A 15348-nucleotide genomic window follows, 5' to 3' on the forward strand; every position below is an offset into this window, starting at 1 on the left:
GATTATCATTGATTACCTTTTTAAAATACTGTCATCAAAATCTTTTAAACATATGTTTATTTTTATTTGTAGAATAATTAGTTATAATTTTTTTATTAAAATAATTTATGGTATGGATAATTTATATTTATTAAATTAAAAAAAAAACAGCTTATAATGATATAATAATAGCCACTGCCCAATCTCGAGGTTCTCTGTACAGTTTAGAATTGTAGTCACAATAAAATATTTAATATCCTGCTTATAAAAACATCATCTCGAATTAACATATAAATCGATTTTGACTCTTTGGATGAAAAATAAAATATAATCTTAGAATTCTCATAAATTGATAGGACCATTCCTGCACTGAACACTTTCTAGATAGCTATTGTATAATATTTGTCTCGATCTGAGATTGGCTTTAATTACAAAACTGCATTGCTTCGCCGTCCAATTAAAATTTCTATGCACTTCCATATTCTTAAATAGATAATATCTAAATACAAATATACCACGTAGACGTTGCTTTCTTTTCATTTTATGCCAAAATTTCTAACTTATACTATATACTATAAAAATAAAAACCGTGAGTGTTTTTTTATGATAAATTGTTTCATTGGCTATGATTGAAATAGGTACCTACGTTATGTTAGCGTATAAGAGGAACTGCAAGTGCATGAAATGTTAGACAAGAACGCAATGAGAAAGAATAATTTATACTGTGGGCGCAAGAATATTGTACAAGTGTATTGTTTTTGTGATATAAACATGACGATTATTTTTGGTGGTTGATGTTACGGAAACAGTGTGTTCAGTTAAAATTTAATGAATTCTTTTATTTTCTGCAAAAAAATGTATAAAAAGTTTTATTTAAATTCTGAGTTAAAAACAATGTGTGAATAACTTTTATGTAACCAGAAAATATATTTATTACAAATGTAATTTAAATAAGTGTCTAATGTACCTATGTATATTCTATATTAAGAGTGTTTTATGACAAAATGCATAAACTTATATGTAAATAATCTTTAATTTGTTATCTATAAAGGTTATGTTGATGTATTATTTTATATGTTAAAAAATATATATGTTATGAACTAACGTAGAAACTGAACGTAGTGTTTTATAATATAGGTACTTACATTGCATTATATAATTGTCAATTAACCCTATAAAGGAACACCTTAGGGCTTATACGACAATTAATGTGACATTATTCATTAAATAGCCCGATATTTTGTAGATTTTTTAAATTTATTTCTTCATTATCAAATATAAAGGAAATTATTTTTGTAACAAAAATAGAGAAAGACAGACATAGACCAGAACCATTGTTGAAAGAAGATATAAACAAATGAATGTTAGATATATATAAATTGAAATGTTTTAGCTCCAAGTTTTTAAGATTATAAATACCTAATAACATTGAAATTTAGTGTTGTTTTATTTATTTATTACCGCAGCTCGACTGGACCATTTCATTTTCACCCATAACCTGTTCTTTTAATTCCAATTTGAATTATAGCAACGTATGAAATAAGTTTAAAGAAATAATATTATTAATTGCCCCTGCAATTAAGCGTTAATCTTATGTAGGGCGATAATAGCCCAAGTAGTCAGGACCGCGGCTTTTAGATTAAACCATTGCGCTGTTGAAGTTTGAAAAATAATTTTGACTTAAAAACAAACATTTTTTAGAAAAAAAAATACGTATAGTAAGAATAGTTTTAATTGCTTGCAAATAATTAATTTCTTTAGAATTTAATTACAACTATTATTATTAGTAAGGTAATTACTTAATTTTTCACCACTACTGTAACTCAACCAAAAATTTAAACATTCAATTTTAATTTATAGTAAAATGAACATTGTATGAGCCGAGATGGCCCAGTGGTTAGAACGCGTGGATCTTAACTGATGATTACGGGTTCAAACCCAGGCAAGCACCACTGAATTTTCATGTGCTTAATTTGTATTTATAATTCATCTAGTGCTCATGCATGTGTTTAATTTCAACGAAGTTCTGCCACACGTGAATCCTCCAACCCGCATTGGAGCAGCGTGGTGGAATAAGCTCCAAACCTTCTCCTTAAAGGGAGAGGAGGCCTTAGCCCAGCAGTGGGAAATTTACAGGCTGTTAATGTAAACATTGTAAAATAAAATAAGGTGTTCGCGGATTAGCGAGCAAATTCGTCATGTTTAATATCATCCTGTGCGCATCATAAAAAAAAAACACTCATAATTACTCGCAAAGAGTAATATAACTTTAAAAATATATCGTAAATACTATTTATACTTGAAAATATTTATTTGGTGAATATTTATTTAGATTATTATTATTTACATTAAGGTCCTAAATAAAAGTTAAAAATAGTTACTGTAAAAATCATGACCGCTCGGAATAGTGGCAAGAATGCTAGAAATAAATGAATATTTTAATATGACTGCTTTAATAAAAATGTTAGAAACAACAACAGCTTCATTATTTTTCCGCCAGATTACAATTTTAGCATTGTATGTTGTTGAATATGGCTACTTAACTCTTAATTTATTAATTTTAAAAATAATTATTTATAAAGGTAATAAAAATAGATGATTTCTTGATTGAAGTAATATTGAGACAATCTCTAATAGAAATAGTCAGAGGAAATCTGTATAGGCATGAATCCTGGTCGGCTGAAATTCTTATTTTTCAACGTTGTCCGTTTGTTTCCCGCAATGAAACAACTAATAGATGACGAAGCGTTGGAGGCGGCTGTAATATATTTTACAATAGAAAAATAAAACACAGTCAATTATTAAATTTTATATTAAAAAATATATACAGGTACAATATAATTATTTATTCGTTTTTATTTAGAATCTTACATTAGGTTTTATTGCTTCCATGTGATATCGTTTCGAAGCTCAAACAAACGTACTAATATTATATCAACAAAATACGTTTCATAACCCCTAAAAGAGTATATATATTTAACATGTCATGTGTGATGTTTGTATATTCATTTTAACAAAAACAAAATACGTAACAGTGGGTGTGTATAACTTAAAAAATTTGTATACCTTTATAAATGGATAAAAATAGTGCTCTTAAACCTTTCTCAAAATATTTTCACTTCTGTTTCATTATACGCATTTTATATGAAGAGAGGAAGTTCATTTATTTTTTAAAAAGTTTAAGTAATTCAATTTAGAATTTAAAGATGTGTAGTAAGTAATTTTTCGCAAAATAATTATGAACGGGTTATTTGATTTGTTTATAGCCTAAAACAAATATATAGCACTTAAATACTAGATAAGAAAAATGTAGACTTAGATTCTATCGACCTACACTTTTATGAAGCAACAGTGGCAGCTTTTACGAAATGACTTTGTATCCGCTCTAGTTACACTACATTGCCACCGCGCTAAAGGCATCTAAATCACAATGTATTACGGCTAAGCCCTATTGAAAGAGTGAGAAAGAGATATGCAAGAGTTCACAACTTATTTATTATACCTAAGAGAAATTGAAGAGTTTTTAATGCCTTATATACTTAGTGCAAGGTCTTAACCAAAGACAATAATGAACGGAATTAATTTACAATTTGAGCAAAGACAAGGTAAGGCATAGTTTATTTAAATATAATTTGCACAAAATATAAATTTAATAACGTTCAAACCAACTTACTTTTAAATAGGTTTTATAAATGAGTTTTGAATGTGGAAGCTGTAGTACATACTCTACTAAAATAAGAAAATCGACTTAACTATACAATATTCCATCGTGTTATTAAATTTTTATACTATTTGAACATAACATTAAAACAGTGACACAATGCACGTAATAAATGAAAGAATAAACAAAAAAATACTCTACCATACATAAGTTGCGCTTTAGTGTTGTGATGGTCGATTAAAGAAAGGATTTAGAGAGAAAAAAGTTCTTATATGAATAGAAAGATGAAGAAATAAATTATAAGTACTTTATAAAAAATTCAACAGATTTTATGCTACAGATTCGTAGCTATTCATTTCCTAACCGTGCACCTACGCGTTCTTATAAATTTCTAAAAAGTAGGAAAGATTTTCAAGTAGATTAGTATGTCATAGATAGAATTAAGAATAGTTTCATATTTATATATTAGGATTGAAAATTTTCTTATAATAATTAAACGTAGATAGATATCAATAGGTACACATTTTTTTTGTATAAAAATCGCAATTTCCACGTCTGAACCAGCCAGACTTGTTTATAATAAATATCTTACAACCGATATACGTCGGCGACAGTAAATATATATTATTTTTTTACATATTATGGTGTAACTTAGATTATAAAACATAATACAGATAGCGCGCGCCGAATATTAAAGTGAAGGTACAAAAGCGAATACATAGTAGGTATCAATTTGTTAATACGTCATAATTACTTTTGACGTATTAAAAAATACGCGTCGTTTCGCACTACCGGAAATTTGCTTCTGTATGCACTTTTGTTTCTTCATTATAATGTTCGGCACGCCTTCAACATTTTGTTTTATAATCTGAGAACTGTAATTGTACTTTAATTATTGATCATGGTTATGATGACCAATTTTTGATAGAAAATTTTAATTTTTTATTTAAGTCGGAGTTTTCTCTTTTCCTCGCGTTAGAATGTCTTTTAGTACGAGTTTCTTGGTCTATTTCGTACATAAAATTGTTTCCTCAAGTCGTAATGACTATTAAATTTGGCCAATTCCTGTGGAATTACAATGTAACGAGATCTATCTCTTTCTAATAGGTATAGGATACTTGACCTTTTTTTTCAAAATGTTCCTTTTTTAAAATACTAAATATATTTTTTAATATTAAAGTAAAATATATTTTATTTTAATAAGTATTAAATTTTTACATTTTAGAGAAAGAAATATTAACAATATTTTCCAATGTTCTTCCGTGGACGCCATTTTGATGTAAGCAACTGTTTACTCTCACAATACACGTAGCTAGCACCAAATTGCATAAAATCTGATATTCAGCGCTACATCATAACATCATTATCATTACGTTGGAGTTGTAAAAGTCTCAGTGAATGCCGATAAACTGGATAACTGCAAATACTCAACAAAACATATAATATATCGTAAATGTCTATTTTTAAACAGAAGTATATTAATATTTCTTTCTATTGCAGTAACCAACAAGAGCTATCTTTGGTCTTAAGAATATTAAATTCTTTTTTTCATTTAATAATTATTTTTTTTAATTTAGACATCTATGAGAAAATTTAGACACCCTTCAAATGCTTTTATATCTAGGAAATATCCTCGGGCACGCTAACCTTTTCGTAATAGTATTTTTTCTTAATAAACTAGCCGTACCCGATGTACCCGGTCGGATTATCCATTGGAAACATTATACAGAGACCCTCCGAATTTCATTATTTTTATAATCTGCGTTTACTATAGAGCAATTTCCATATATCGAATTTCAAAAACGACTAACTTCCTTACAAAATTTTATCCTTTATTAAGCCCCATTACGGGATGGATTTTTAAAAGAAAAAATATATATATTTGTATAGAAACAAAATTGTTATCTCTAATTTCACCTTTTTTAAAGGTTGTATTTTCAAAAACTCTATACCAACTATCTTATACTCATAAATATAACCCAATTCACCGATGTCCATATTTTAAACATTGAAAAACGGTTAACTTCTGTAAAAACTTTATCCCCAATTTCACCATCTTGAGTAACAATTTTCACAAATATGTAAGCGTTGCCTTTTACTCATAAACATAATTCTTTATTGTAAGGGGATATTACTCTGTTATTAAGGTAACGATGTCAAATTAACTACTTGATTTGCGATGCTCTATGAGATCTGCCTAACGTATATTTGATCGATAGTTTGAATGGCCCCGAATTAATGCAGTGATCTCAGAAGTTGCAGACTATGATCGTGTGATGTGTGAAGTATACAGAAGTTAAACGTCCTCAAAAACTAGATACGTAGGTCCTGAACATGCAATGTTTGGGGCAATCACAATTTTTTTTTTGCTTATTTGCATATTATATCTCCAACACCAAACATGTATTTACATAAAATTGAATGTGTTAACATAATATAGCTATTCTATGCTGTGTACAAAAAGTGCATTTACAATATAAAAAAGCATTATATTCTAGACACGCAACCTAGCAAAGTCTAGTGAACTGAATTTGCATATAAAAATATAGTACAATTACCGCCAGTCCAGTTAACGTAGACGAAGTCAATTATCCGTTAATACTTCTCTTCAGCCTCGCAGAACAAAAACAAAAACATTATCTATACATATAAATAGTTCTAGAAATTCTTCGATGTTTATTAACAAATCACATAATCACAGGTAGCATTTATTTACATCGATTACATTCTTTAGAATATCTTCCATCGAACTAGCATCACTGAAAATAATAAAACATCACAAAATTGACGACGAATACACTACAAGTTCTTTGTTGGCCTTTATTAAAATCCATTTTACTTATGTAAGCTAATATCCCTTAACTTACTTTATCATTCCATTAAATCCAAACGTCAGATTAAAAATGCATCGTCAATTTGCTCTCAGATAAAACATTAGCTGTAAAGTATTCATAGCTGTAAGGGAGCAAATGACCCATTTCGTAACAGACTATAATTATAATACGCTTAGTTTATCTGAACACAGCATTGTAACGGGACTCAGTGGAATGTCGTTACGTTTAATGCAAAGGACGTCAAATGCGTTTAGCGCGCTGGCCGGGCGCGGGTCCACGCTGCGTTGCCTGCTACGAGCAACGCTGGAGTGCACGCGATCTGAAATTCAGATGAAAGTTAATGACTATGAACTTTATGTTGAATAATTACTCATTATTAAAAAAAACTACTTAACATTACACAACTTCAAAATCAATATATATGTAATTATGACTAAACAACAAAATTATTAGAGGACTTATTTTTACAACTTTATTTTATTTGATATTATCGATTTTATAAAATTATTTAAGAATCTGGCGAGAAATAATCGAGTAATTTTAAATTGTAATTTATATATGATTTATTTATGTTTTTATAATAAAACGAAGTGAATACTAACTTACTTATTATATCATAATTAAAACGTCTACAAAATATTTATAATTGATATAAAAACGTTTCCAGATAAAAATCTAATTGATACAATTATCTGCACTAGCGTGTCCTCGATGTTTCATACTTATGGTCCCTATAGGAAAACCATTGCATACTCTATCACAATTAATGTAATTTGTGTGGAGTTTACGATTTCAGTAGATTTGTCAGTGATAAAAAAGGTTTCTTTTAAATAGAGTAGTCACTTATAAATATTTGATATTACAATTTAAATTTCATACTAGATTTTGTTTATTGTTGCATCGAATAATTATGTCGGTCTGTCTGTTCAATGTGTTTTTATAGCAAAAAAATTATACCCTGTACAAGTTAGCTTGATCTTTTTGACAGACGGGCTAGTGATGAGAAACAGAAAACATCTAGTAGTCCAAGAAATAACGTTTTAAATAACTTGTAACTGTGACGAGATGGCGTGGGTGTATTATGTGTGACATTCTTTATTGCACTGGACATATAAAACATTGGGTAGATAAGCGACGGTGGGTCAATATTCATAATAAGTACCTATGTAATATTACAAGGTTATTTTTGGACCTCCCGCCAAATTTATATAGGTGGTTCCAACCATGAAAGTAAACAACTTTCCCAAAGAAACACGGTTCTAAAAGTGAAAAAAAAGAATTCAGTCCTTCCATCCGACATTTTTTTTTTCTAAAAAGAGTTATGCCAGCCGAAGAAACCCAACCACTAGCAAAGGACACCCCCCACGTTCGTAACAATAACTTAACAATGATCTTTAATAATGTTTTTTTGTAATCGATATTTGTAACATTTACTGCCTGTTATTCGTGTCCCATCCCATCCGTCCGACCGATGTAAAATTTTACAAACGTCTATTATTTTCAGTGTTCCTATTTAAATTTTACTTTGAAGCAATAAAACAATTCAAAATTTTCGGATAACGCTTGAATCTTTAGGGAATTTTGTGTTGTATGTTTTTTAAAAATAGTTTAACAATTTTTGAAATCATTAAATTAAGAAAATAATATGTTCGTCATTGCAAAGTTATGTCGATCAGAAAAATTTACATCTGTCAAAAAGATCAAGTTAACTTGTACAGGGTATAGAAAATTAGGTTGGACGTTATGTGATTATAAGACAAACAAACAAACCGTTTGATTTAATTTCGTCCAGTAAGGACGGCACTTATGTATAAGTATAACGAAATGAGTATGATCAATTATTAGGTATAAACAAATATTTTTTTACACACACACACACACACACCCAATTTCATTTCTAATAACTACACATTAAAACGAACGTTGCTAGTAAGCAGGTTAATAACGCCTACTCTTCTACTTTGATATGTTTAACCGTTAAGTTTATGCTACGAAATCACAAAGACAAACGGACTAAGTAAATAAATACTATACCTAAAATCATACTATCTATTCTAATCTATAAAAATGTGAACACCATTACAATAAAATTTGCATATACGAGATATTTACACATAACCTAGTCAGCGATACCTAATCACAATATTTAATATACGTAGCGCTAAGCAAGGTGAAATAACTAAAGTATATCACCCTCGAACTATACACTCGAGCAAGCCTCTTACCTCGCGAACAAGAACAGTAGCCTTTTAAACTGAGACTCTCCTATAACAAAGCACCATTTATCACTTAGAATAAAGAACGCCATGAATAAGAGAATCAATCATTTGTTAAGAAAAGCTTGACCTTTGACCTTTATAATGTATGAATTTCTCCTTTCTTTCTTACGATTTAAATAATATCAAAATAAAGCGTGCAAAATGAAAATCTCTAGCGACATAACGTGATAAAAATGTATTAGATAGGGCTGTAGCCTGTAACAATGAGTTTAATCGGGCAGGCTTCAGTGAATATAAAACAAACAATAAACAAAAGTGAATGGAGTAACCTTGTGCGGGCGTCACTGTGGAGACAAGTACCCGTGACACGATCACAATGAGCCGGGATCCCAGTTCACTGTAGGTATGACCCATGCACAACCGCCACTTGAAATGAAAATAAATTAAAACGAAGATGAAATGATTTATGGAACGATTAATTTGAAACGAAATACTAGAGCCTTTTTTCTACACATAAAGTACAGTTCGTACAAAGTTAATTTCGATATGATTAATGATTTTATATAATTATAAATATAAATTAAAGATCATATAAATATTTACTGTTAAATGAAAGTAATGACAGCAGATGCTTTTAACGATTAAATTAATGACCTTAACTGAATGATTATTGTGAATGATTAATTTCTGGAATTAAAATGTTAATAAAAAAAAAACTTGCATCACAAAAAATATTAATGAAAAAAGCAAATAGCGATTGGTCTTGGCTTTTAAAAAAGAAGACGATTGATGTCTTATTCACTAACTGTGACGAACAGAACATTGTATTTTTATTTATATAGATTTTTTTTTACAACTAGCCAGTTCTCCCTTGCCAGTAATATCTCTCGTATATTAAGTTGCTCTATTCAATCTGGAATCCAAATTGTAAATAGTGTAAAAAATATTTACTTATAAACGTCTCAAATACATGTGTAGTAATTAAATTGAATCAGAAATGTATTAAGGTAAATAAAGTGAATACTTTTCTGGTAATTCCTATGTCATAGTGATTTGTTTCCTTTTGTAAAATTTGAATATTCTCGTAGTAGTTATTATCCCAACATACTCTACCGCGATTTGAGTCAATCAGTAGTTATTCGTTGTACATTTTCCGAGCAACCAATTAAATGAAACCATGAATAACCCCAACGCTGAGCTTATTTTACGGTTTTGCGTAGGAACAAAGAAAAATATTTCTACGACAAATCACTCATTGAGCAGAGAAAATATTTTCTTAAATACTTACTTACCCGTAGTTGTTTGGGTCGACTCATGTAATTATAAGATATTATGGAATAGCTACAATTATATACTTTTTTTATAGTATATAGCAAATGACTCTTAAGTATACTGTTTGGATTTCATTAAAATTACAACCTCATCCTCTTTTGTTTGCGTTGCAAGAAATATTAAGAATTTCTTACATCACCAATGTGCCATCAACCTTGGGAACTATGTAATGTCTCCTGTCTCTAGTTACACTGGTTAACCCTTCAAACCAGAACACAAAAATACTAAGTATTACTTTTTGGTGTTAGAATATTTGATGAGTGGCTGGTACCTACCCAGGCGGTCTTGCACAAAACTCTACAACCACGTTAAACATTATATACTATCTTCTGTTATATATTTCGATGACTTCATCAATGTCAACTGTTACATTAAAAGAACGCAGACACAACTTTGTATGGCCGATATGTTAAAAATTAAATACAATTAAAGAAGCTATTCGCAATTGCAGTGTTTTTAGTACCTTTCTCACACTTAGGGATAATATTCTCTATATTATATAATTTGGCTCACCTATGAGGGGCTCGGTGTGGTGAGCCAGGTGGCGATGACGCTGGTGATAGCGCCGGTGTAGCGGGTGCGGATGCGGCTCGCCTTCGGGAATACTCACTGCCGCCGACTGCCATTGCTGACCCCCCGCCGACGGGATCAGTTACACGCGTTATGGATAGCCCTGATGCTGATCGAGTTGGCCGAGAGGGAACTGTCGGTACCAAATTAACCAACATGTTTGGATTTTTGAAACATGTTAAGGCCCATGCCTTGACAAACCATAAATTGCCTATTATTTCAATAAAAACAATAATATAAAATAATTATGTCGTAGTAACATACTGCGAAAACTATTTCATATAGATTTTTTTTTAATGTAACAGTATTACCTCCAGTGTAACTATAAAGGCCAGCCGGTGAAGATCGTGGTCGGTAACCAGACGCGGTAGATGTTGTTGACAAGGTCGAAGGTGATCTCTTTAATCCGGCAGTATCACCCGCGCTTGACGTCGTTGATGGCCTTCGCGGTCGTGGCTGCCTCTTGGAACCAGTTCTGCATACTCCTACAAGTTTACAGGCGATGAGTCACCGAGACTTCAGAAAATCTTGTTTCATGATCCAAGTGTAATAAAATTTTAAACACGAATAACTAACGAATAAACATTAGATGTATAAAATGGTATAAAAAAAAAGAAAAAAAAATGCAAATGAGAGCAGTGCCTTAGCTATTGTAACGAATTATAAAAAGCGTACTATAATAACAAATACATAATAAAATTCTTAACTTTTTTTCAATTCAATTAACAAAGTTAAAAGAGCGTGTTAATATTATAGCCGTGAGCCCAAGTGTTCTTCTAAATCTATTCACATCCTTAATACACCCATATAATGCCGTGCTTGTTACAAATCCTAATAGATTTCATGATTGATGTATCATAGAGTTACATTAGCCAGCTAAAATGACAAGTGCTTTTCGAAAGTCTATGTGAGATATTTCAGAAAATATATTTACCATATTTATTTGTTGCCCAATAAGATAAGCCTTATCATCAATATGATCTCACTTATCGAATAGTTAATCTTACTTGATATTGGATTGAAATTGTCATTTCAATTTATTTGATCCGTGTTTAAATACGATTTTATCTGTTATCCATCAATATATTGTTCTGTATATTTTACCAATAAAGCATATGTATGTCCCTGACAATTCAATAACATAGGAAAGTAAGCATATAGTATAAAAGTACTTCGTTAGAAAATTGTAACGTATTTAATAATATACCTTTTTCCGAATAGGGCTTAAAGAAAAATAAAACGTAAATCATTTAGTTTATTTATTTAACAATTTCAGAAGACACAAACTTTGAACATAAATTGCTATTATCTCGTAAGAAAGTCTCAGGGGTAAACAAAATGTTCTTACAACTAATGTCACTCAAACTTATTACAACTAAATAACCTAAAATACACTTTATTTTATTTTAAACAAAATGAGTTAAGGCACTAATATGTTATTTTTTTAGAAGAAACATTTACTTGGGTTTAAAAATATATTGATTGATTTATAATAATGTATATAATATGAGTATATAATAATAGTGTTATAATAAATTATTAACGTTTCAACTTTTAAGATAAGGTTGTATGTATCAAGTCATTTGAAAGAAACAATTTACACATTTTCGTTGTTTTCGAAATACAAATCCAATTAAGTACGTCGAATTACTTTCGAAAATATATTCAACAAATTTTATCATAAATTACGTTTTCCTACTTTGTCTCAAAACATATAAGAACAAAAAAGAAATTTACGGCAAAAAAAATAACTATTTCGCAATTAAGGTTTAAATGCTAAAATAATCTTAGGCCTCAATTTCCATTATTTTCACGCTTTTACGTACCCGTGGGACACTCTCGACCCATTGAGCATTTTCCTTCACAGATGGTTCGCTGGCTCAGCATAGTTTGATAGGAGTCAAGCATTACACGGCATTCTGCAAGATCGTTATCTGCTAAAGCTAAAGATGGGTATCGTTCTTTAAGGCGCCTCCTTTCCTGAACAAGAAAAAACAATGTTGATTTTAATTACCTGAAATATAGTAAAATAATAAGGAAAATACCCATAATAAGTGTTATCTATACTTAATTTAACCTAGTAGGAGGATTTTGTAAAGGTCTGTTTGGATCATCTCGGTACTATTAATCTTCATACAATTTTAAGCTGATATATTTTATAGTTATATTTGGTTGATATGATAATGTTTGGATCTAATAGTCATAAAATTTAATACATTACATGGGTACAGACCTAAAAATGGGGTGAATGATTACTAGATTAACGTAAGTGCAATGTCAAATAAAATTTTATTACCTATTACCCCTCAACCTATAACTGCTTGTAGTAAAGGTTTTACTGAAAAGCACGGTAATCGAAAACTAGAAAGATTTTTTTCAAACGCTGGGTACGCTTGTGATTTTCCAATGCTCAATTTTATCTAAGAAAGTTGTCAATATTTATTTACTTAAATTTAACAATCTCGATAACTCAATTCAGTTTTTTTCAAGTTCAAATAAATTATTTTAAAATCTTTCTAATCTTTTTGGTAAATTAAAAATAAAAGTAATAATTAAAATTTCATTATAAATAGTCAAATAAATATTATTCCCATTACAATTTAAAAGAAAAATGTATAATAAATAACAAGGAATTTAAGGTTTTAAATCGTCAAAAGTGTCAAAGTAATGTATGGCAACACTACTATTTTTCCAATAGCGCTTCTCATCAAATATGCTTTTACGAATACAACCGCAGTATTACGTAACGTTGATGTAATTAGAATGGAAGTGAATGCCGCACTGATTGTATAGGGTTCACTTTACCGATTAAAGAAGCTTTAATTAATTAAGCTCTTTCTGCTTTATGTAAGCTCTTACTGAGCTAAAATGTGTTAAAAGTGAATTCTTTAATTCAAGTAGATTTGACACTGACATTAACTTGAAAAAGAGGCTTATTTTAAGCATCGGTATTGTTAGAGGACATTATGATAATAAATGTTTTAAAAACTATAACACACTATCATACATTACAATATAATATTCAGACTACTAATGTTTTCGTAAAATTATCTCAAAACAAATAGAATCTTAGATAAATTAAATGGAATTTGTGTAATAATACTCTACGCGTTTTTCCAATTGTGACATATTTACGGGCCGTTATTTAGTAATAAACGTTACAAAAAAAACGCCTTATTCGTAGTATTTATAAAATAATAATAAATATATGGGTCTTGGATACGAAAACACCAAGTATGAAAAAAAAAATAATCTTATGATTTCAATACTAATGATGTAATTATGTATATTCATTTCTCTAAACTCTAGAAAATAATCTATGGTTATCTTACGTGTCACGCCTGGCTGGCGCCTTTTCATTATTTTACTTATCTATTTCATAGTCGGATTAAATTTGGAATTCGTTCCATAATCAAAATCAAAATATTCTTTATTCAAATTGGCTTTAACGAATACAAGCACTTTAATCTTCATGTTATAGGATTTAATAAAATAGAAAGCCATCACTGGTGCGTAATGTAGATGCTACCGAAATGAATTAGTGAAAAAACGTGAAGATTTTTTTCCACGGCAATAGATTTATTAAACAATGCATTATTTTAAATGCGATTTACTTTATTTAACGCCAAAGTCAAAATAGATAGGTTATTAAATTATAGTGATAAATTCTTTTTAATTAATTGGTAAATCATAGATGACTGTTAATTGTATAGCCGTTGAGCTTTAGCTGGCAACATTTTCTATAATTTATGTATGGCAGCAGTGTAAAATAAAAAGTATTAAAAGAAAACAATGTTTATTCAATCACTTTGGATAATATTCAGCGAAAGAAATACGAGAATATTTAAACTTAATTGTAAACAGTTATTGAAAAACGAAGGGTTCTTGCCAGTTACTCCCGATAGCATCCGGATTCAGAACAAATCAAAAGTTAAATGAATAATGTATATAATGTAAATTCGTTCTATTATTCTTAACAATAATATTTTATTTATTCCATTTATTTATAATTTCATTTATTCTTGTACCGGTATGCGACCGTTTACCAATTTCAAAAACTCCATGCATTCATATAATCTAACATATCAAAGGTTTTCAGAATTTGATCATGTAGTGCGATAAATTTCGGAATGAGAGTAACTATTTTTTTTTTTTTTTTTTTTTTTTATGTCATAAGGTGGCAAACGAGCAGGAGGCTCACCTGATGGAAAGTGACTACCACCGCCCATGGACATCTGCAACACCGGGGGGCTTGCAGGTGCGTTGCCGGCCTTTCAGGAAAGAGTACGCTCTTTTCTTGAAGGTTCCCAAGTCGTATCGGTTCGGAAAAACCGCCGGCGAAAGCTGGTTCCACAGAGTGGTTGTGCGAGGCAGAAAATGTCTTAAAAATCGCGCTGTTGTGGATTTTCGGACATCTAGGTGGTGCGGGTGATATTTGGAATTTTGACGAGATGTCCGAAGGTGAAATTCAGCAGCCGGGATTAATTCGAACAATTCCTCGGAACATTCCCCGTGATAAATTCTGTAGAAGATGCAGAGCGATCCAACATCTCTACGCAAAGCCAAAGGATCAAGCAGATCGGAAAGGGCTTGATCGTCGATAATTCGAGCCGCTCTACGTTGGATACGGTCAAATGGAAGGAGCTGGTACTGGGGAGCACCCGCCCAGAGGTGAGAGCAGTATTCCATGTGAGGCCGAATTTGCGCCTTGTATAGTCTTAGACGATGGGCCGACGTGAAATACTGTCTTGCC

The 15348-nt window shown here is 30.4% G+C and overlaps 1 protein-coding gene across 5 annotated transcripts in view; it reads right to left on the minus strand.

Annotated features, from left to right (window-relative positions):
- Positions 1-2833: 2833 nt before the first annotated feature.
- LOC125069383 (dual specificity protein phosphatase 22-like) overlaps positions 2834-15348 on the minus strand; it is a 53751-nt gene continuing 41236 nt past the window's right edge. Inside the window, exons 5-10 of one of the 5 annotated variants that reach the window (XR_007119835.1) lie at positions 12422-12575; positions 10907-11080; positions 10539-10728; positions 9023-9119; positions 6508-6793; positions 2834-6399 (exon numbers count right to left, since the gene is read on the minus strand). Coding sequence is in view for 4 of the 5 variants with exons in the window: in XM_047678861.1 (XP_047534817.1) it covers positions 9065-9119; positions 10539-10728; positions 10907-11080; positions 12422-12575 (573 nt within the window). In the remaining variant the exon portion in view is untranslated. Of the gene's footprint in view, positions 6794-8699; positions 8740-9022; positions 9120-10538; positions 10729-10906; positions 11081-12421; positions 12576-15348 lie in introns of those variants that run through there. The other 4 variants (XM_047678861.1, XM_047678862.1, XM_047678863.1 and 1 more) reach the window with 4 other exon arrangements.

This window comes from Vanessa atalanta, chromosome 15, assembly GCF_905147765.1.
Source record: "Vanessa atalanta chromosome 15, ilVanAtal1.2, whole genome shotgun sequence".
In the NCBI taxonomy this organism is placed as follows: domain Eukaryota; kingdom Metazoa; phylum Arthropoda; class Insecta; order Lepidoptera; family Nymphalidae; genus Vanessa; species Vanessa atalanta.